Raw genomic sequence first — 23,576 nt, 5'->3', positions numbered from 1 at the left:
TTTTGACTTGCCTGAATCTTTTTCAGCAATTCATGACTCACCAGCAAGTATATAAATAAATCTTAAAAAAAACACCCAAAACCCCAAAAAAACCCCTCACACTCACAGAGTTCTGCTTACAAGACTTGAGTAACTCTGCACTTTTTTCATTTGTGTGGCAAGACAAGCAGGCTGAAGCAACTATTTTCTTTTATAACCCAAAATAAGAACCCTAAAGCTATGTCCATTAGAAACAATAGAAGTACATTAGGAACAACAGAAATCCTAAAAACACTCTATGAAGGAGATCAGGTACTAGCATTATTAATAACAAAGTACTGTTAACGACACCATGGAAATACTCAGTAAACTTCTCTGGTTTGTATTTGGTAAGAAGTGAGAGGGTGCACTATACTGCATGACGAAGACGGTGTTTTCTAACATACAAATAAGCAAGTAGGATGCTGAACATAAGGAAGAAGCGTGTTCAGATCAGCAAGACCAAATCACTAGTTGATCTTCAAGCCCCCCTCTGAGGAGGGCTACCTTTGGCCTGCTGACATTCAGTTATATTGCATTTTCAAGCCTTGGAAAAATTCTGGAAGACTAATTAGGGCATTAACACGGCACAACTATTCAGAAAGAACAGCTATAAACCATGTATGTCCTAAAAGACCAGGTCACACCACAGAAAAGCTGGTAAGGGTTTCAATTAAGAAATTAATGATAGGAATAGAATAGTTCCAATCAGTTTTAAAAAGAGAACAGCTGATCTCAGCATTGACAAATTACCAGACAAGCAGGTAGAGATAACTTGTGAGATGTAAGAAGCTTTTACAAAACTTACCTGAATGCTGACTATATACACATACTATACCTAGCAGCTCTGGTCACTTGACGATTTGTCTTCAAGACAGAGGCTTCTATTACCAACCTCCAAAATGTCTTCTATTTCTTGGATGCTTGCAAAACAGGGTTGAGATATGAAGAGTCACGGCTTTCCCAGTACCTTGAGAACAGGCTTGACATAAAGCAGGTCAAAGGAAATATAAATAAATAAAGAATAAATTTTTTTGCAGTTATGCAGGAGGTTACAGAGAGGGAAAGGAAAAGGGGGGTAAAGCTCCTCCCACTGTAAGGGAAGATCAGGTTCGAGACCACCTAAAGAACCTCAATGTACACAAGTCTATGGGACCTGATGAGATGCACCCCAGAGTCCTGAAGGAACTGGCTGATGTAGTTACCAAGCCACTCTCCATGACATTTGAAAAGTCACGGCAGTCAGGTGAAGTCCCTGCTGACTGGAAGAAGGGGAATGTTGTGCCCATTTTTAAAAAGAGAAGAAAGGAGGACCCTGGGAACTACCGACCTGTCAGCCTCACCTCTGTGCCTGGGAAGATCATGGAGCAGATCCTCCTAGAAGCTATGCTCAAGCACATGGAAGACAGGGAGGTGATTCGAGACAGCCAGCACGGATTCACCAAGGGCAAGTCCTGCCTGACCAACCTAGTGGCTTTCTATGAAGGAGTGACTGCATCAGTGGACAAGGGAAAAGCAATGGATGTCATCTACTTGGATTTCTGTAAAGCCTTTGACACGGTCCCCCACAACATCCTTCTCTTTAAATTGGGGAGATAGTGGTTTGATGGGTGGACTGTTTGGTGGATAAGGAATTGGCTGGATGGTCACATCCCAGAGGGTCGTGGTCAATGGCTCAATGTCCACATGGAGACCGGTGACAAGTGGAGTCCCTCAGGGGTCCGTACTGGGACTGGTGCTATTTAACATCTTCATCAATGACATAGACAGTGGGATCGAGTGCACCCTCAGCAAGTTTGCAGACAACACCAAGCTGAGTGGTGCAGCTGACACGCCAGAAGGATGAGATGTCATCCAGAGGGACCTGGACAAGCTGGAGAGGCCCACCTCTCTCTGTGAACCTCATGAGGTTGAAGGCCAAGTGCAAGGTCCTGCACCTGGGACGGGGCAACCCCCGATATCAATACAGGCTGGGGGATGAAGGGATTGAGAGCAGCCCTGCGGAGAAGGACTTGGGGGTGCTGGTGGGTGAAAAGCTGGACATGAGCCAACAATGTGCGCTTGCAGCCCAGAAAGCCAACCGTATCCTGGGCTGCATCACAAGAAGCGTGGCCAGCAGGTCGAGGGAGGTGATTCTGCCCCTCTACTCTGCTCTGGTGAGACCTCACCTGGAGCGCTGCGTCCAGCTCTGGGGCCCTCAGCACAAGAAGGACATGGACCTGTTGGAGCGGGTCCAGAGGAGGGCCACCAAAATGATCCGAGGGCTGGAGCACCTCTCCTACGAGGACAGGCTGAGAGAGTTGGGGTTGTTCATCCTGGAGAAGAGAAGGCTGCAGGGAGACCTTATTGCGGCCTTTCAGTACTTAAAGGGGGCCTACAGGAAGGATGGGGACAATCTTTTTAGCAAGGCCTGTTGTGACAGGACAGGGAATAATGGATTTAAACTAAAGAAGAATAGATTTAGACTAGACATAAGAAAGAAATTTTTTCCAATGAGGGTGGTGAAGCACTGGCACAGGTTGCCCAGAGAGGCAGTGGAGGCCCCATCCCTGGCAACATTCAAGGTCAGGTTGGCTGGGGCTCTGAGCAACCTGATCCAGTTAAAGCTGTCCCTGCTCACGGCAGGGGGGGTTGGGCTAGATGAGCTCTAAGGGTCCCTTCCAGCCCACAGCATTCTATGGTTCTATGAAATAAAACCACCTTCCAGTTACGTATTGCAAGACTGAATCGTTTATTGTCTCCACCTGTTAGATGAGTGACCCAGGTTACTGAAATTCAACCCTCTCAGGTATTTACGAGCTTACCGTGCTCTTGTTGGGGTGGTGAACATCCTGTACATGTAACCACTCTGCATGGAGCCTCTTTATAGACTGCAACTTCAATTTAATAGAAAATGTACCTGACATTCGCACTTACCCACTGCATACCTACACAAATGGCAGTGGCTTATTTCTGCCCCTCGTTTCAGACCGCCGGAGTAATCACTGCTCCTGGGGTGATACTAGCTCCTGGACACGGAACGGCAATGCTGCTCCTGAGAGATGGCGTGGCTATACCGCCAAACACTCATACAGAGAAACTACCACGCAGGATCATTTAGACAGTCTGCGTAACTGGATGACAGGGTTTTTTAAAAGTGGTGAGTCATCATCTAACAGGAGCCTTCTGGGCTTCCACAGGGACTGGTGTTTCAAGTCTGGGGGCTAATTTATTCAGTGATTACGTAAATGTGTATCAAAACTGATAAAAATTTGTGGATGACAAAGAATGGTGAATAATAAGGATACAGCAGCTCTGGAATGTGATTTAGATTACTTGGTAAATCGAGCACATTTATATATTTCAGAGCAGCAAATTGCAAATTACACTTAACAGCAAGAAATATAAAACACACTTCTAACAGTCTGGCAAGCAGTATTGCCAGAAGCATCTAGAGAACACAATAGATGGGTACTTGACTATATTTTCCAGTGCAATGCTGCAGAACGGCTGATTTTATCTTTGAATGCTTAGAGAGAAGGACAATGGTTAAGAGGAAGGATGTGATTATACCACCAAGGTGGTACTAGAGAGAATGATATGGACACGCACGTCTGATATCTACAGCTGAAACAAGACATTGAAAATTCAGAGACAAGCCACAGAAGTGATTTGAGAAATAGAGGAAATGCCTTACTGCGGAGGACATGATATCATCCAGTTAGCTGGTGAAAAATACAATTGAAAAGCGACTTGACTGCTGTGTTTATTACCTTCACTGACAGAAAATTATAGCAGGAACCACTGGTAAGAAGTTGCCTTCTCCCTGGACCCGCCAGTTACAGGTTTCAATGGCTCAGATTTACCAGAAGGCGGCAGCTGACACAGGCAGAGGTAACAGGATGGAGATAATGAACCAGACACTGTAGTGAGCAATAACTATCTGTAGCCACAATGTAGGTTTCAATAATATCATTTTTTCAATAAAAATGAATATTAAAAATCTAGAAACATATCACACTTTTCTTTAAAACTATCTTAAAACATTCAGCAGTTATTTATTATAAACTCAGTGAGGAAAATAAATGAAGTCATACAATCTACAAATATCATCATAATATCAATCATTATTAATATTTTCTGGCAAGCTGTGCTGTAGTGTAATATAAACCTCCTCATTTAGTATTTCACATTAGCAGCCAAAAGCAGTTGATTATTTTGCAATCCTAATCTTAACAATTTATTGTACTTTACAAGTTTCCATGTTTTTTGACACAAAACCCAAGAAATTAATTTATCGCTTTTCATAGGACTTGATTATTGTCATATCCTAAGGAATGGTACAAGCTGTTATCTCCCACAGAGGAACCTTACTTAATCAGGAAAAGATTAAGTTGTGAAAAACGTTGCCCCCACCCACCCACTTATTGTCCTGTCATACCCACTTTTAAGAGTTAAATCTGTCTCCTTGCTAAAGAGGATAAAGGACAACAGATTGTGTAAGGTTTTGTTCCGCCTTGTCAAGAGCCAAAAACTGTCACCCGTATGTTGCTCTAATTTTTTTTCTATTGCACAAAAACCTCTTAGTTTTTGGAACTACACATACTCTATAGTCTCTCTCACCAAATATCGGGGAAAAAAAAAATCACTGACGTCTTATTAAATAAAGGCCTAAAACCTCAGAAATGTAACTGCCTAACATAGCTATTAATACGCATAAAAGATACATAGCAAGGAGGCCATTGACTAGCCAGCATCATGTTCAGTAATAAATACAAGGTTCTGCATTTGAAAAGGGGCTGGGGTGGTGGTAGAATGCAGGTCTGTCCGAGTCCTGCAGCGAAACAAGCCTGTGGTTTTCAAATGCAAGTTTCTGTGTTGAGAGAGGTCCAGTGGACACATTTGTTCAGCAAAAAATAGATTTATGAAGCACAGCTTGCATAATTCTCTAGGGATTTGTTAAAGAAAGAGGATCAAAAGCAATGATGTAATAACATTCTACTCCAAGGATGTACGTAAAATAACCCAAAAAACTGAAATAGCAATGGGTGTCAGAAAAACATGGATTCACGTAATGAAAAAAGAACAAAACCCCTATGCACACTGTACCAAAAAAGATGGCATAAGTAATGTGCTAAAATTACATTCCTTATTTTCAAAACCTCTCGAAGAATGGAATATGCATTGTAAATTTGTAAGTCGTCCAATCAAACTTTTAGCGCTCTGACTGAGCTCTCCAATAGCTGAGGAGACACCAAGCTTTTACAAATACCTTTACTGGAGTATTAAGCAATTGGCCCACAGTTGTACACAATTTTGCGACAGTGTGTGTACAGGCACCAGCCAGCGGGCTGACAACCAGTGAACAAAATCACGTACACAGGGAAAATCTGAAGAACTGAAAGCTCCTTGTATTTTAGGCTAGGCGTTCAGTAAAATAAAGCTAAGTATAGCTGCAGCTGCAGGATGACAGTGGGAGCTGAGAAAGCAAAGAGGATAATGGCCATCTTTGAAATCTGATTAAAGAGGTCGCTTCCACCATGGAGAGTTCAGGCCGGCAGTACATATGGATTCAGGAAGTCTTAAGTACCAGTCCCTGCTAAAAACTGAACGATACAGGGATTTCAGCTTCCATTCGCCTGCCAGAGTCAAGTATTTTTACTTCCTTTTAGAGGGAAGGGGAAGAACATCAAATTTCAATGGCGGTACAGATAGAGAAGTAAAAGCTTCTACAAGACACATGCAGAAGAGGAATCTGAACCACTCTCACATCCCAAGTAATATTTTAATCACTCTGAATATCATTAACACCTTGGGTTTTTGTCAGAAGCCTGATCCCACCTGCACTTTCACAGGAGTGCCTGGTTCAAGTATTACACCAGACTGCATGTGAAGCAGCATGAAAATTCAGGTGGTCTTGAGTAAGAAAACACTGTAAGCATCTCTAAAGGACTTAAAGGGTAGATGAAGTGGTATGTGAAGTCTGAAGAGCAGCTGACATTAAAATACAAAGTGCAAGATCTTTATAAGCGTTTAAGCCCTTCTTAAATACTTCCATTGTTATTCCTTGTGCCACAGACAAGTATTTAGAGTAGATTCAACAATATTAGACTATTGCTTCTATTACTAGTACAACCCAAGTAGTAAATTCTGAGATTCTAGTTTGTGAAAGCTGTAGCTTTAACTTGAGAATGCGCTTGGCCCAAAAGTTGCCGCTACAGTGAGTAGCTATGTATCCAAGTCCTTCAAAACACAAACCAGCAGAATTTATAAGATGTTCTCCATTTCTTAGTGTTATCTCCATAAGCAGTTTACAGATGGAACTGCTGTAGACCATACTAACAGGAATAATGCTTCTTCATTAAAGAGATGAACAGAGTTAAGATGCTATATCCTATGTGTTTTTATCACAACTTTGTATTAAAAAAACATATGAAAGGTGTAATACACACATCAAACCAAACCACATTTATTTCATCAGTCACAAGTGCAAATATAGCAACAAGTCAGTTCAGCAAATTACAACATACAGAGAAGAATGTAATGTAAATGCTAAGTACACTGACAGACCAACTTGAGAAGAGCAGCAAAAACCAGTTTCTTCAAATAAAAGCTTCTATTCTTTTTACCTGTAATCTAAAATAACATAATAAATCTAAATCAGGAATGTCTCTGCTAACTCACGTTTAGCCACATATTCTGTTATTAACAGTTCACATTATCCAGTGTACAAATGGCCTGTCCAAGCTTCCTATTAACACATTTTGGTTTTAAGCAACTTTGATCCAGTATTTAAATAATACAGTGCTGATACCAGTTAATATGTTCTGCAATTTGGTATTACAAATTTAAGAATATACATTTAAAAAAAAACTAAGTCAAATTTCAGTGTACATATATAATTCTACCTGGTTCCAAAGTGGGCAACATTAAAGATAAAATTGAATTCCCCTCCCCAAAAAAATGGATAGACACAAGTCATCTCAGTTTTTTGCATCATCTTTAAATCTGTAGTTAAAATATATGCAGTACTTACGTATAAAATAGAAAGCATTCCCATTAGGAAGATACTGCAGTGTAATTAGCTGGTTTTCCCTACCACTTAGTAGCCAAGGAACAAGATTTATGCTTAACACCCGATCGCTATTTTGCTTTACAGAAAAGCAAAAGTTTTCTACAAGTATTAGCATCGGAATTTTTACACTGGAAATTTAGTTAGCCTTCTTCTTCGTTATGAGTTGTTGCTTCTTCTCTTTTTCTTTATAGGCAATGAATTGAGAGTCTGTACCAAAGAGTCTGTCCCACCATGTGAAGGTTGAAGCGTAATTGCCGATAAAGTTCATGTGATGGAAATCATGAAAACGGGCCCCAGCATAGAAAGGCACCAAATGAAGAGGGTTCAGCGGAACATCATAGCCACTATGGGGGAGGGGGGAAAAAGCAACTAGAGTCAGGATTTTTCCCAGATATAAACCACAAAATATAGACACTTACTTGTTTTTATAAAATAAAAAGGGGTTTTTTGTATAAGGCCCTGAGGTACTCACTGTAACACTGGCTTAATAGGAAAACAAGATCCTTCCTATCCTAGCCAAATGCTTCTGTAAACTATCCCACAATGGCTTTGCCACTTGCTGAACTTTTCAGCTCAGTTTATTAGGCAACACAAAAAAATTTAAGCAGGTCACCTAAAAAAAAAAAAAAAGTCACAGCGGCTGACTTCCTGCTGGCTTAGCAGCTTTAACTGACTCAAGAGTGATGTTAGGAAGGAGGAAAAAGAAATAACACTGTCTTTTAGTGACAAGCTATGAACATCAGCTCAGCTGCTCAAACAGCATCTCAACTCAATTACAACTGTAGTATTTCTACTCTTATTTCCAGCTTATCGCAAGTTCTTCAAATGTTTAAAATTCAAAATATATGATTAAAGTAATATTAAAACCAGAACAGTTTGCTTTAGAGAGATTTCAACTCTTTTGCTGAGTAGTACCAGAAAGCATCTTGCCACCACCTAGTGGGGACAGCTCAAGGTAATTTGTTACGAACACCTCATGTGGACAACAAACTAAAATGATAATCATCAAAGGAGATTCATATTTTGCATCAATTACTTTATGATATGTCACAACATATACTTCTTAGTCTACAACCAACATATAACTAAACTAGCAATGATGTGTACGATGAGCTTGTTAGTTGCTCATGTTCCACTAAAACACTTGACGCTCAGCTTACAGTAAGACACTATAAGCTTCATAATATATTTACAGCTACAAGGTCAAGTGTAATACCAGCATTTCAAAAATGAACTCCGACTTTCCCCTTCCTCTCAAACACAGGAAAGAAAAGCTCATTCATTTGCACATGAATCCAACTAAGCCTACTGGGATTTGCGCTAGCATTTCAGAGCCAAATTTGAAAGAAGTCAGTTATACTACAGGGACAAAAAGTCTTCCTCTTTGTATCTACCATAAATAAATAAATAAATAAATAAATCTTTATTTATTTAAAAGACAGTCAGTGGTTGCATAGCCTAAAGTTTCTCTTGTTCAGGAAAACTGGCTGACAAAGTATTAAATGGAGAGAACTCTTGGCTGGAATATTGTCTTTTGTAATTGATTTTTGGTGTCCTAATATGCATAAAGTCAATTGTACACCAAGTATCAAGAGCCAGATATCCCAATGAGGCACCTAGGTTCTGAAACCCTCCTCAAGATGCTCTAGCTACAGTCTAAACTAATTTAATCAGCAACATTTGCTATTAACACTACCTCAAAACAGAAGACACTATAACTGTTCAGACTGTGCCATTCTTTAAGACGCACAAAAGCATTTCAGTGCAAAATAAATAGTAAAGCTCAGTGAAAGAGACAAGTTTAAGACAGACTTAGGGAGAAGAGAAAAAGCAATTATTAAAAAGCAATAAGGATTTCACCTGTGTACGTCAATGGTTTCCATCAAGCGACATATCACCCATGCCCAGAGAAGAATCACATGGTTACAGAAAACGACAATTCCAATAAAAAAGCCAGTTCCGAGGATAAGTGTTTCCAGAGGATGTGCATATTCTGCCTGCATTCCAAATGGAGACTAGAAAGGAAGGAAAAGACAGGAAAACAGTCACTATTTTCAATACCCCCAAATCAGAATCACCATTCTGTAGTACTCTCCCCTTCCCACTACCCCACAAGACTACGACAGCACAAACAGAATGATGTTGTGGGTAAAGGAAATGGTCTGACTGAGCGAGGGCCTTAACACAGGTGTTCAGCTCCTTGTTGGGAAAACAGAAAACAGTATTTCAAGGTCATAAGGATTATCATTCCATTAGCGATTCCAAACACTTCACTACTAGTGGAAAAGTTGAAAACTTTTACTTACGCTTACCATTACCCAAGGCCAAAGCATTATTTCAGGAATATTAAAAGTATTTGGGAAGCTTCTATCAGCTTTGCTATACATCCAGTCTTGAAAGCAGAAGAAAGAAGGAAGCCAAAATATTCTCAGAGTCAGGATTCACTTAGAAATTTATTTTAAAATTAATTTAAAAGCCCCCCACATCTTTGTCAATTTTTAAAGATAAATTCTTACTGTTCAAATATTATTATGAGATTGAAATAAAACATTTTCTTTTCTTTATATATGTATATATTGTTTTTATTATATATACACACACAACCCCCAGTCATGCCTACATTTGATTTACAAAGAAAGAAATTCCACAGAGTTTTCAAAAGTAGACCACCACAGAAAGATAATAATTAAAAAAAATTTAACCTAATGCTCAAGGTTATAAGTTTGATTATCAGGGATAAAAAAAGAGTCCACTTCGGCTTAAGAGCGATTTTAAAATCATCACCTTTTACTATCTGGGAAAGTTTTTAGTGAAACAGCCATTAGCCTACAGATCACTTCCGTGTGAACTGCTAACCACTCAAAAATAATGGCCAGAAGCTGCTCCTGCTAGAGACCTGAGGGTCTGCCAACAGCAAGAAGAAAACAGCGGCTGCTGCTGCAGATGCAGGTACATACGCATGCACCAATCAATACAGAGTGTCTCTATTATCACAGCCATAAACCAGCCCTCAGCCAGTAGCCTGCAGTTTACCTTCGCACAGTATGGGTTGTACACTGAAACGCAGCAGCAGACACACACAGTAGCACTGACTTCTGTGATCCAGAGAGTGCCGTCTCAACACAGCTATACCAACTATAAGGTGTAAGCACTGCTGGACCCTACCTGGCTCAGAACAGTGCCACCTCCAGTCAAGCATGGCTCATTACCTTGTGCTCAACGTCAGCTCCAATACCGCTAAATGCAGAACCACCCAAAATATCTCTGTACTGCACTGTGTTCTCGATGCAGTATCACACAACTGGCTATACTGCTTCCAGAAGCATATATACAAAGCTATAATCCTTCCCTGAATCACATACCCTGCACATATCATGCACACAGCCAGGCTGCGCAGGATCGTGTTCTGAGGATTAGCATGCTCTGGATAACACCCTAGGCGGCGGCGAACTGATGAACAATCAAAACCCAGAAACCCATCACTTCTCCCTCCCCTCGCAATCAAGCGTGTAACACATTTTTAAAAGCTTGCTTTCACCTAGCTCAACAGATACGATCAAACTTTAAGAGTTGAGTGCTACCTTTCGTTCCCATTAAATGAAATAAAGTTACAGGAGGTGTTTTCAGAAACAAAATGGATGACTGTTCTTGACAAAGAGCTCAATAAAAACATCTGTCCCACTGTCATAGAATCATAGAATCATTTAGGTTAGAAAAGACCTTTAAGATCATCCAGTCCAACCATTAACCTAACACTACCAAGTCCACCACTAAACCAATTAAGGGTAGAGTAATAATTAATTTCCTGTTTCCTGTCTTGGTGGCTGGATTATTTTTTAATGAACATGAAACCAGAATAGAATCATTAAGGTTGGACAGGACCTCTAAGACCACCAGTCCAACCATCAACCCAACACCACCACGCCTACTAAACCATGTCCCAAAGTGCCACATCTACATGTTTTTTGAATACCTCCAGGGACAGTGACTCCACCACCTCTCTGGGAAGCCTGTTCCAATGCTTGACCACTCTTTTCAGTAAAGAAATTTTTCTAAACCTCCCCTGACACAACTTGAGGCCATTTCCTCTTGTCCTATCACTAGTTACTTGAGAGAAGAGCCCAACACCCACCTCACTACAACCTCCTTTCAGGTAGTTGTAGAGAGCAATAAAGTCTCCCCTCAGCCTCCTCTTCTCCACACTAAACCATCCCAGTTCCCTCAGCTGCTTCTCATAAGACTTGTTCTCCAGACCTTTCACCAGCTTTGTTGCCCTTCTCTGGACATGCTACAGCAATGCCCTTCTTGTACTGAGGGGCCCAAAACTGAACACAGTATTCCAGGTGCGGCCTCACCAGTGCCAAGTACAGGAGAACAATCACCTCCCTGTTCCTGCTGGCCACGCTATTCCTGATACAAGCGAGGATGCTGTTGGCCTTCTTGGCCACCTGGGCACACTGCTGGCTCATGTTCAGCCGGCTGTCAACCAACAGGTCCTTTTCCTCCAGGCAGCTTTCCAGCCACTCTTCCCCAAGCCTGTGGTGTTGCATGGGGTTGTTGTAACCAAAGTGCAGGACCTGGCACTTGGTCTTGTTAAACCTCATAAAACTGACCTCAGCCCATCGGTCCAGCCTGTCCAGATCCCTCTGCAGGGCCATCCTACCCTCCAGCAGATCGACATGCCCGCCCAGTTCGGTGTCATCTGCAAACTTACTGAGGGTGCACTCAATCCCCTCATCCACATCGTTGATAAAGACATCAGACAAGACTGGCCCCAAAACAGAACCCTGGGGAACACCACTTGTGACCGGCTGCCAACTGGACTTAACTCCATTCACCACTACTCTCTGGGCTCAGCCACCCAGCCAGTTTTTTTACCCAGTGAAGAGTGCACCTGCCTAAGCCATGAGCCACCAGCTTCCCTAGGAGAATGCTGTGGGAGACAGTGTCAAAGGCTTTACTGAAGTCCAGGTAGATGACGTCCACAGCCCCTCCCTCATCCACCAGGCAGGTCACCAGGTCACAGGAGATCAGGTTGGTCAAGCAGGACCTGCCTTTCATGAACCCATGCTGGCTGGGCCTAATCCTCTGGTTGACCTGCACATGCCTGTTGAGCGTACTCAAGATGAACCTCTCCATAATCTTCCCCGGTACCGAGGTCAGGCTGACAGGCCTGTAGTTTCCTGGGTCCTCTTTCCAGCCCTTCTTGTAAATGGGCATCACTCTGGCAAGCTGCCAGTCATCTGGGACCTCCCCTGTTAACCAGGACTGCTGATAGATGATGGAGAGTGGCTTGGCAAGCTCCTCTGCCAGCTCCCTCAGTACTCTCGGGTGGATCCCATCCGGCCCCATAGACTTGTGAGCATCCAGGTGGCATAGCAGGGCATTAACTGCTTCTTCCTGGATTATGGGGTCCTCAGTCTGCTCTCTGTCCCTGTCTTCCAGCTCAGGGGGCTGAATACCCTGGGGATAACTGGTCTGGCTATTAAAGAATAAGGCAAAGAAGGTATTAAGTACCTCAGCCTTTTCCTCATTCTTGGTGGCAATGTTCCCCAGCCCGCATCCAATAAAGGATGGAGATTCTCCTTGGCTCTCTTTTTGTTGTTAAAGTAGCCTGTCAGAGGGATGCAAAATTCTTAAGTCTTTCAAATAAGACCTTTAAATTAGTCGTATGAAACCGCATATACTAAAAACTACTACAAAAAAAAAAAAAAAATCAAGGAATACGTACAACAAACTCGTGGTGAACCTTATGGATATACTTGTATATTCTCTTGTGATGCAGCAATCTATGCAGGAAATAGTGCCAGGCATCCTCAATCACTGCACATCCAAAACACTGGGCAACCAGAACATACCTTTAAAAAGGAGAAGAGCTATTAGTTGTAGAAGATACTAGCAGACGCACAATCTTGAAAGATAAAATAGTTATATGCTAGTAAGGCTGGGACATGTTTATGTATATTACTGATTGAGTAACAGTGCATTGACATTACCTTTTTAACATCCTAAAAATACTAATTGCCAAGCACATTAGTCCTATCAGTTCATCTGTTGATATGCTGAAGTGAATTAGCACGTAGTATAACAAACTATCATTGCAATATTACAGTCTATAAACAACATCCGCAGACTGTATAAGATGTAGACATAAAATACAGAGCTGCATCAGCTATCTAAAACAGACAGAAAATAAATTTTTAAAAAATGTAAGCTTCTGTTGTAAAGAACAGCTATCAGAAAAAAAAAAACAAATAAAAAGGCATTTATAACTAATTCAGTTTTGTTTAAAAGTCTGTCACTTCAGTGCAAAAAAGGAGAATGTGAAGCAGGTGGTACATTCTCTCCCTTGAGCAACACACTGCTGCTATGATAGAAAACCAGGTGGAGGGAAGAAACCCTTAGGATGAATCAAAAAATGTTGGATAAAACCCCCCATAAAGTCCAATATTTAACCCATGCCATCATGAATCTTGCTTCGCTTCCATAAACTCTCTCCTAATCCCCCCTCCTTCTGAGTATCAGAACAATTTGGGGCCATTTAAAAAAAAAAATCTAGAAAGCTCTAAATTAGCTCTTATAGCAGTCAAACATCAACAGAAGCAAGATTAACTAACAGAGTTTACATCGCCAAAACATTACTGTGTATTAGAGTTGACGACATTATTTGTTAAACATTCTGCCTCCAACTGTATGTAACTCGGCATCAACACACAAGAAAAATCTACCTACCATCTAGGCATTTCTTCCCACTCATACGGGATGTTAAAATACTCTGTGAAGTAATAGGTGCCACAAATCAGAGGAAGCTGAATGAAAAAGTGATTGAAGAGGAGTGTTTTGAAACACTTCCATTGTTTTTCCCATGTTTCTGGTTTATCCTAAGACAAAGAAACAAAAATCAGTTGTATTACGTACTTCTATTGCACATAACTGAAGTGCTGCAAAAATTACTTTGGAGGCAGTTTCATTTCACCTTGGAAGACAGATAGCAGGACCTCCCATAATACAAATTAACTCAGGCAATACAAATGACACGGGATTTGATTCAGTTTTATGAAAACCTCTTGTTTTTCTAAGCTAGCTTTCTGTAAAATTTGAAGTAAGTCTCTCTTAACAGAGGTTGTCTTTGCTGTTGTTGTTATTTCAGTGTTTGTAATTAGCAGGAACATTTCATATTCAACAGTTTAACACAAATCTAAGCTTTTATTTCCATAACTAAAACAATAGAATGTATTTCCATAGCTAAAATAATAGAATGTATTTCCATAGCTAAAATAATACAAAGAGAAGCTGAAGATATAAGCTTGTGAAGAAATAAGCTCTTGAAAATACCCAGTTTTTGCACAGAGACATTTTACCAACTACTGTAATAATTTCAGAAGCTGGTATTATTAATTTATAATTCATATTACAAGGAACTGGGGCAAAACAATCATCTTTAGATACTGGATGTGCCTTTGCTACTGTCCTGGTTTCGGCTGGGATAGAGTTAATTTTCTTCCTAGCAGCAAGCATAGTGCTGTGTTTTGGATTTAGTAGGAGAAGAATGTTGATAACATGCTGATGTTTTTAATTGTTGCTGAGTACTGCTTATGCTAGTCAAGGACTTTTTCAGCTTCCCATGCTCTGCCAGGTGCACAAGAAACTGGGAGGGGGCACAGCCAGAATACTTGATCCAAACTGGCCAAAGGGCTATTCCATACCATATGACGTCATGCTCAGTATAGAAACTGGGGGGGGGTTGGCCGGGGAGCAGCGATCGCTGCTCGGGAACTGTCTGGGTATCGGTCGGCGGGTGGTGAGCAATTGCATTGTGCATCACTTGCTTCGTGTATCATTATTATTATTATCATTATTATACTGTTACTATTAGCATTACTATTTTACTTTATTTCAATTATTAAACTGTTCTTATCTCAACCCAGGAGTGTTTCTCACTCTCACCCCTCCGATTCTCTCCCCCATCCCATCGGGGTAGGGGGAGTGAGCGAGCGGCGGCATGGTGCTTAGTTGCTGGCTGGGGCTAAACCACGACAGCTACCAATTAGGAGCATGCAGTCCATCCTAGGCTTTCTCCATTGTTAAAATACTTCAAAATCCTTTCAAGAGCGTGTGCATAGAGATACTTTGAAAGAGACACTGGCTGTTAAATAAACACATTATGTAATTCTTTCATAACACTAAGACACACCTCTACCACCAGGTGCTGTGATTCTACTATATATTCCCCTGCCGATAAATAAACTTACATGGAGAAAATTTAACTTTGCTAACACAGAGATTAACATACTCTTTTCTCTCTATACCACCATGGTGGAAAGGATACCCTCCCTCAGAAATAAATCCTTTCCTTCCCCCTAATCAACTTCTCCTCCTCTCCTCACACACACTGTAATTTTGCTCTGCCACTTCCAGGATGACCACAGCGACAGAGGAAATAGGGCCATATAAATTGGAAACTAGGATACTGCAGTTATATGTTCTACTTCACATATTCAAAGACAAATCAGGAAATGTGTAGTCCACAACTTTGTCTTACCTGCTGAATCTTATACTTTTGCATGTAAGGTATAAACTGAAAGACAAATCCAGGTACACAGAGCAAGAAGTATGAAACTTCATGAACTATAAGTGATCCCCAAGTCGCAATCTGGAACTTTGTGTAGTTATCCAGCATGTAATTCCAGGCATTTTTAAATGGTTGCTGCAAGGGATTGTCAGGCAAGAAAGAGTCTATATATTCCACCGCCAGATAAGCAGAGTTTAAGATATTAACGCTGTCGTTCGTTGCCATTGTTCAAACATAAAGCATCACAATTACAGTTCTTCTGCAGTTGTTTGTAAGTAACCTGCAAATTTCATGAAAAATTGAATAAACAGCAGTTAATCTTCAGAAAACAAACATTACCTTTTTTACCTGGTTTTAAAGTAAAAACAGGGAAGGGAAAGACAGATTCTCTTTCTACAGAATAATGTAAAAGAACAAAGCTTAAGATTTGTTTGAGAGGCAACCCAATTTGAGAGGCAATCAGCTCTCAAGTTTTGAGATTAGATCAAAGGAGCAAAAGGATAAAGAAATATTAATTATTACCCAATTTTATTTCAAGTCTTTTGCAGGATAATTGTATTCTGTACTAAAAGAGCACAAAAGGTTCAAACCAGATTTAGAAATTAAATTAACTATGGTTTCCTGATTTTCCAGCCTCATTCTTTTCATAGGTGTGAGCCAGAATCCATGCAAACTACATCAACACAGCAGACTGCCTCGAGACTGCAACTGGCTTGAGGCAATCCACCTTTCCATAAGTCAGGGAGTTTTCATCACGGCTCCCAAAAGCACAGAGGCAGCATTCCCGCAGGTGCCCAGAAGTGCTGCCATTTCCACAGAGTAGGCTGCTTGTTGGTTTGGGTTAGAAGGGACCTCTAAAGGTCATCTAGTCCAACCCCCCCACCACAGGCAGGGACCCCTTCCCCTAGACCAGGTTGCTCAAAGCCCCATCCAGCCTGACCTTGAACACTTCCAATGATGGGGCATCCACAACTTCTCTGGGCGACACGTTCCAGCGTCTCACCATCCTCATCGTAGGAAACGTTGTCCTTATGTCTGATCTAAATCTACCCTTTTTTAGTTTAAAACTGTTGCCCACTGTCTTGTTCATACAGGCCTCAGCAAAAAGTCTTTCTCTCTCTTTCTTATAACCCCCCTTTATATACTGAAAGGCTCCAGTAAGGTGTTCCTGGGGCTTTCTCTTCTCCAGGCTAAACCACCCCAAGTCTCTCAGACTCTCTCCACAGGTGGTGTGCTCTCTGGTGATTTCCATCGCCTTCCTCCGGGCCCCCTCTAACAGGCCCATCTCCCACTCTAAAGCGTGTGCACAACTCACAGGCCGGAGGACGCTGGCTAGTCCCCAGCTCACACACTCACGCTAGGCCCAACACAAACAATTGTACCAACCTCGCTATCCAGCAACATCAGTTACCATTTTTCTTCCTTAGCAACAGCATCCAGATGCTGCCATTTCTTATTACCAGCAAATACCATTTAATTAATGGTACGTACGTCACAGGAAACGCCAACGAAGCTCACAAGCCGAGCTCCTGGGCTGTAAGGCTACTTACCCTCCCGAAAAAGCAGCCGGCTAGCCAAGGGACCAGCGGCCGGGCTGCGCCTGGATCAGGCTCGTCTGTCGCGTCCAGCCCCTGCGAGGAAGCGGAGACACCCTGGCTCACGCCGCCGGCCGGCAGCCGGCACACGCCGCCCACCCGTGGGGCGACGACGGCGACGAGGCGAACGCCCACGGGAGGCACCCGGCCCGGGGTGGCGGCGCGGCGCGGCGCGGGAGGAGCCGCACAGCCGGCCGGGCACCCCCGCGCCGGGTCAGGCCGCGCCCGCCCTCGGCCTCCCCCGGCCCGCACGCCCCTCACCTGCGCGCGCGGCGGCCCCTCACGCCGCGGCGGAAGCGGCAGCGGCAGCAGCAGCGCCCGTCGCAGCAATAACAACCGCCGGCTCCCGGGCTGCGCCCTCCCATTGGCCGCGCAGCGACACCCGGCGCGGCGCCCATTGGCTGGCTGGCGGCGGCGGGGGGAGTCAGGCGTGCGGAGAGCCGGGACGGAGCTGGGGCTGCGGCGCGGCGATTGGCTGAAGGGGTGGAGTGAGGATAGTGAGACCCAGGGGCGCAGCCAATGAGGGGGGGAGGAGGCCGGGTGACGTCAAAGACGTGATGAGGAGGAGAGCGTTACCTCAGGCGGGCGGGGTGGAGTGGGAGCGGTGGCAGCGTTTCGCGCGCCCGGACACGCGCGAGCTGTTCCCACGCGGCCGCCCCGGGCCCGAGCGCCTACAAGCGCGCGGGGGGGGGGGGGGGGGGGGGGGGGGGGCGGGGCAGTCGGGGCGCGGCCGAGTACGAGGGAAACGATCGTTCCCGAGCGCAGCCTGGGCCCGTGGGCCCTGGCCTGAGTAAGCAGGACTGAAATACAGGGCTGCGTCATGGTAGCAACGGGCCAGAGCGCCGTTCGTTCAGTTTGGTGTCACGCAAGTAAAATTTACACACAATACTACACAATTCAAATAATACCTTTCTAGTGAAGCCCACTACCCTACCCCACAACGCATCATACAATACCAACGGTAAAATGAAATCCTCCAAAAATAATGTTAACTCTCAACCGTCGCACTAATTTCACAGCTCGGAGAGTTCCAGTGAAACTTACACCTGGTCACTACTTTAAACTACCTGAAAACCAAAGCTTTTGGAAACAAACCTGCAGCAAAGCAGTGATACTTGCATGACCAGTCTCTAAACCTTAATAATTCTTTTCAATTTGCTTGCATTCACATCTTTAGAATACCAGCTCCCCCCCCCCCCAAAAAAAAAACCCAAAAAAAACCCAACACAACTCTTCACTGATGTCAGTATTATTTGGGTTGAGACTTGTATTGAGAAACACAAGCTTTAAGCGACTTGTTGGCATTAGGAAACAATATACAAACTTTTATTTGAAGAAAATGTCTCAAATATGACAATAACTTTGGTCATGTTAAAAGGAGGCCATCCAACAATGAGTAAAAATAAGCTGCTTTGTAAGCATGGCCACATACAGTATATTCAGATATTAGCTAGTAGAAGCTAAGGTTACACGCATAAATAGGTCTTAGTACCATGCAAGTTCAATGCAATTTCATACATTCATTATAAATTTTCAGTTACTTTCATGCCAAATCACCTTTTGGATAAAAAGGTAAGAAAGAAGTAACACCTAAACGTGACCAAAACTGAACAGGAAAAAAAAAAATTGTAAGTACAGACAACATTTTTATTAAAAAGATCTTGAAATTACACCTGTTCAAGAAGTGTTATACCATCTCTGATCTCTCCTTCAGTGGGAATTAGTAGTGTTAAGCATTGTTACATATCAAAAAATACAACTCTGTTTTACAACATAGTACTGGCATATTCAAAGTACTGTGCCAAATTATAAATAGTAAAATCAGGTTTTGAAGTATTTCAATAGAAAGCAACTTATGCTCACACAAACATATGCACATATTATAGTTATGTAACAAAATTTTTATAAAAGGAAACATTTACCCCATGCCAGCTTGAATTACTGAGGTGGGATTCAATACCTACTATGAAGACTGACGGTTCATTTCTTTAAATATATTTATTAGTCTCTGGAAAAAATAAGACAAAAATTTACTTTCACCAGAATACACACCATTCTTCACTGACAATCCATTTCTCAGTCACAACTGACATAAGTCAGTCCTTATGAAAGTGGCTTTTTTTTTTTTTTGAAGACCTTGCAATAAAAAAATGGTCCACCAGACTTCAAAAATTCAATCAGCTTCTGCTCAACTGCAGAATAATCCTACGCATTGCTTCTACCTAGAGTAATCTTCATCATCTCTCATCTGTAATTGTAGACAGTCACGTCTTCCACTGTGACTCAAGGTGCAGCTACAAGTAGAGAAGTGCTTAGATACTCAGTCACTTCAAATACACTTGTTGAAGACTGCTTCTAGTGCATTATCAAGTTGAAAATCCCTTTACTGATCATAATGGTTTGTCAATAACTGTAACACCTAGAGTGAGGGGAAAAAAAAGGCATAAACTTCAGGTAGTATTTCAAAAATCAAGAATATGAAAAACAAGTTTTAATGTAATACCTTGCAACTAGTACAACATCAAAAAACCTGTGCATCAGCATCAGTGCTCATATTTTCCTTAATTTCTCTCTAACAAAGTTCTGAAAGTTTGTGACTTGAAAAATTTGCCATTACTCAAGTTTAATTGTTATCAGTGAAATATATCCTTGACATTCACTTAAATAACTAATTTAAGAAACTGCAGTTATTGAAGGAAAAGATTCTTGAAACAGCTCTTGTTTTCTAAATATCAAATCCCAAAGAACTTCAGAATTGTACCCCCGTAGGCTGAGACACAAATCTCTTGTTAAAAAAAGGACTTGTCATACCAGAATCATCTTTCTGACTCACCACTTACGTGGCTAAATCCCTCCTGAGTCCAGTTTAATACCATTTTTTTTCCTTGTAGTGAATAATTGTTTGAAGTCGTCATTCAAAACATACCATCAGATTCTTCACACCCATTCTAGAATCTTATGTTTTACCTTAGAAAGGACTTTCTTTGGATGCTTTTGTCAAATTTCTTATCCTAGCTGTGATACTGTAAAAAGTCTGTTAAAAAAAAAAATCCATACACATTACCTGCATAACTTCTTCCTGTACTCATACAAGATGACACAACTGTCCATTTATCTGTTGTTGGATTATAATATTCCACTGTTGATAAATTACAGGAACCATCATCTCCTCCAACTACATACAAGAGACCATTTACAGCACAAACACCTAAAAAAAGACAGGAAACCAATATGAAAATTAGCAATTGGCTTGTTCACCCCATAAAAATATGGTTTTTATTCTGCAACATCATGAAAGCAGCAGAAACCCAGGAACATGCCATTTACACCAAATGATATTACTACTGTTTTAAAGTAATTGTTGCGTATACCTGCATTCCTTCTGCACATGTTCATGTCTGCAACCTGCTTCCACGTACTGGTGACGGGATCAAACACTTCAACACTTTTTCTTACCAAAGGACCATCATGACCACCTACTGCATACAATAAATTGTTTAACACACCAACACCTGTGAACATACGAAAATACTCAAAATTAACCAGAGAATGGTTGGACTGATACAACGGAGAAACAACAAATATTATGTCCACTAACATAAATCCTTCATCCAGTCAATGTTAGGAACTACTTCAGAAAACATTTGGGTCAGGATGCATTAAAGCAAGAAGACAGTAACTACAGCAAGACGCTGATAAAATGTCTTGTGTGCCCATCTACCTTATTGCAGCATACAAAGACCAGAGCTGTTCTGCAACAGAAGATTTAGAAAATTTTGGACAAAAAATGACGTGCAGGAAAATGAGGATTGTTGAAATTTAGGACTAATTAGAAGTGACAGTAAATGAGACAGTGTGCTCAGCCAGTGTAACGGAAATCTGACAAGATGATAAAGCGTGAGTTTTTAGAAAGTAAAAACTGTGCAGTACGGAGGATACAAGCTGAATGGATAGACATTATACAATAGGGATGTTTCCACTGAAGTGTTGGAACACCTGGTAAACATATATATGAAACAAAAGTAAACAGAGTGAGCACCTTCCTCCTTTGGGATTTGGAGGAGAGCACCAAGGGTCCTCGAACCAAGCTTCAGTTATCAAAATATCCAAAAGGATATTAAAGGGTCTCCTTTACAACAAAAGTTTATCAATCTGTAAGCTTGGGATGAAGGAACAAATAAAGCTAGTCTATGTCTACTTGCTAATCGGGCTGCACATATTGAAAAGATGGTAATAGGGGAAGCAGAAAGGAAGGCCTGTTTCTTTATTCCTCACTTTATAATGCACTATGACAACCCAAACATAATGGATTTCAGAAATGTAGGGGGGAGGCTTTGCAATAAAACTTGTGATTGATGGACCATAAAGACAACTGAAAAACACACTACTACGAAAGTACATTGGGAAATCTAATATATGTCACATTTAAGATTATGAAACTCAAAGCTGAGATACAGATTTGCAAATATAGTTCTTAAAGGGTTCTGTGGAAAGGGCACAGCTTAAAATCTTTATTAAAAGGAAGCAGCAAATATGAATGCAAAAGATCAGTTAAGTCCTTCAGAGAAAAAAAAATGCTGGGTTAAAAAAAAAAAAAAGAACCCCAAGACCTTAATAGCCAGCTGAAATATCTTTGAAAACATATCACTAATATTGTATGTAAGAGCCATTCCTATATGGGGAGAGAAACGATTCCTGCTGAAATAACTACATTTTCTTATTAAAAAGGCAGATTTTAATAATTAAAGGAAGAGGGGAAGGAAGAGTTAATTGGTACTGCAAATCTGAAAAATAGCTTCTTAATAGGACACTGCTTTATGAATCATGCTATCTAATGCTTTATCAGTGATATTCACTACTAACATTTCCTGATATCCTTCCCAGTTAATTCCTCTTTTATTACTATTATTTCTAGCTATCGTGTCACAGTATAGTGTGACAGGTTTTCCTTCTCCCACTCTGATCACACTATATTAGGCAGGATATTACAACATCCATCTTCTGCAGCATTCAACATTACAGAGCCAGAAGGAGGGCTAAGATTTTTAGTTTAAATATGTGATGTGATATAAATCCCCCCAGCCAGGCTTTCTATATAGTTACCAACCTTCCTATTCAGTGTGTAGAGTTTTCCCTCTGCCACATTGCCATTTTTTCTTTGATAGCTACTTATTTTTAATAATGTCCTCCACTCCTCTTTGGTGCTTCATTTTCCCTTAATCCCACACCCAGTTTCCAAGTCCTACCTTATTTCTTGCTCCTTCCGTCTGTATCCTCTTGTTGCCGTCTTCCGAGTTCTCCTTTCTTTATTTTTCTTTCCTGCCCATTTTCCAGGACCCTGTCTTATAGCTCTCATCCCTCCCAAATGGCCTATATCTGGATCTGAAGTTCCTCATCTCAATGTGTTGCTGGAAACAGATCTGTCCCCGTATTGATCAACTGAGAAGCAGTTGGTACTAAAGAAGAGTAACTGAGGGTTAACCTCTGAAGCTGAAGCAGTAGGAACAGAAGAGGTGGTTCCTTGAGATGACCAGAGATCCAAAGGTTTAATAAAGGAACAGAATTCTCTTTAATTAGCACCCATAACACCACCAGGACTGATCGCCAGTTCAGACAGTTTTGGTGGGTTTGGATATTTGGCTGCTACAACCAAGCTCAATCAGGAGTCATGATTTTCACATTACCACCCACTCCTCTCCCACGCACAAATATAATTTTCCATGTATTTAACAGAGTGGCACAGAAGAGTGTTGATTCTTTTACTCAATTATATGAATCTGAAATAACTGACTACATTTACTCTTCCTCTCCAATTTTTTTTTTTTTCATCAGAGGACAAGGTAAAAGGCAGCAGAGAGTTGAGTAAACAAACACGGTCCTGAACTCTGGGACAAGGGGAGGGAGGAGAGGGACAGAAAGATCCCAGTAGTTAGTGTATCTAAGGCACTAAATGTCAGTCGTAGAAGTAATTCAACATTTAAAAAAAAAAAATCTGAAAACATCTAGCATATAAATAGGCTACAAGCACAACGATAGTTTGCAAAAACAGAATATTTTAAAAAAATGCTGAGATAAAATGGATGTGCAGGCAGATTGCAAAATGAAGCTTTGTCACAACCCACCAACACTACTTGCCTTTATAATGATATTTGTAATTTGCCCATTTTATATAAATATGTTCCTCAAAACTTGCCAGTGTAAGACAGGAGTATTTAGTGGTACCCTTACTGCAACTCTGGCCAGTTTTTAATCCAGAATTTACTTCCAAGATGCACAGACTGAATAGCTAGAAGTTTCACAAGACAACTGTTTTCTTGAGGTATAGTGTATCATGTTT

At 41.4% G+C, this 23,576-nt stretch overlaps 2 protein-coding genes across 2 annotated transcripts in view; both read right to left on the bottom strand.

Moving 5' to 3' along the window:
- Positions 1-6,455: 6,455 nt before the first annotated feature.
- Positions 6,456-17,220, bottom strand: MSMO1 (methylsterol monooxygenase 1). Its single transcript, XM_075709444.1, has 6 exons — positions 17,195-17,220; positions 15,615-15,924; positions 13,805-13,953; positions 12,804-12,930; positions 8,933-9,087; positions 6,456-7,416 (listed from the first exon to the last, which is right to left on the bottom strand). Exons 2-6 carry the CDS (start codon positions 15,867-15,869, stop codon positions 7,209-7,211), a joined length of 894 nt encoding a protein of 297 aa, XP_075565559.1. The 5' UTR covers positions 15,870-15,924; positions 17,195-17,220; the 3' UTR covers positions 6,456-7,208.
- Positions 17,221-19,469: 2,249 nt separating this feature from the next.
- The window catches only part of KLHL2 (kelch like family member 2), a 61,125-nt gene continuing 57,018 nt past the window's right edge, over positions 19,470-23,576 (bottom strand). The window contains exons 13-15 of the mRNA XM_075709191.1: positions 20,611-20,751; positions 20,304-20,447; positions 19,470-19,658 (exon numbers count right to left, since the gene is read on the bottom strand). Coding sequence (XP_075565306.1) covers positions 19,630-19,658; positions 20,304-20,447; positions 20,611-20,751 — 314 coding nt within the window. The 3' untranslated portion in view covers positions 19,470-19,629. The remainder of the gene's footprint in view (positions 19,659-20,303; positions 20,448-20,610; positions 20,752-23,576) is intronic.

The sequence above is a fragment of the Pelecanus crispus genome, chromosome 4 (genome assembly GCF_030463565.1).
Source record: "Pelecanus crispus isolate bPelCri1 chromosome 4, bPelCri1.pri, whole genome shotgun sequence".
NCBI lineage: Eukaryota > Metazoa > Chordata > Aves > Pelecaniformes > Pelecanidae > Pelecanus > Pelecanus crispus.
Note: the sequence above shows the minus strand (reverse complement) of the source record. Positions and strands in the feature narration are given on the sequence as shown.

What these genes read in the sequence shown, in the direction of transcription:
- MSMO1 (XM_075709444.1), bottom strand. Translation starts at nt 15,869, where the DNA reads ATGGCAACGAACGACAGCGTTAATATCTTAAACTCTGCTTATCTGGCG. An exon ending in AAAAGTATAAGATTCAGCAG is followed by an intron (nt 13,954 to 15,614) that starts GTAAGACAAAGT and finishes TCTTTGTCTTAG; the next exon opens with GATAAACCAGAAACATGGGA. An exon ending in GAAACCATTGACGTACACAG is followed by an intron (nt 7,417 to 8,932) that starts GTGAAATCCTTA and finishes CCTCCCCCATAG; the next exon opens with TGGCTATGATGTTCCGCTGA.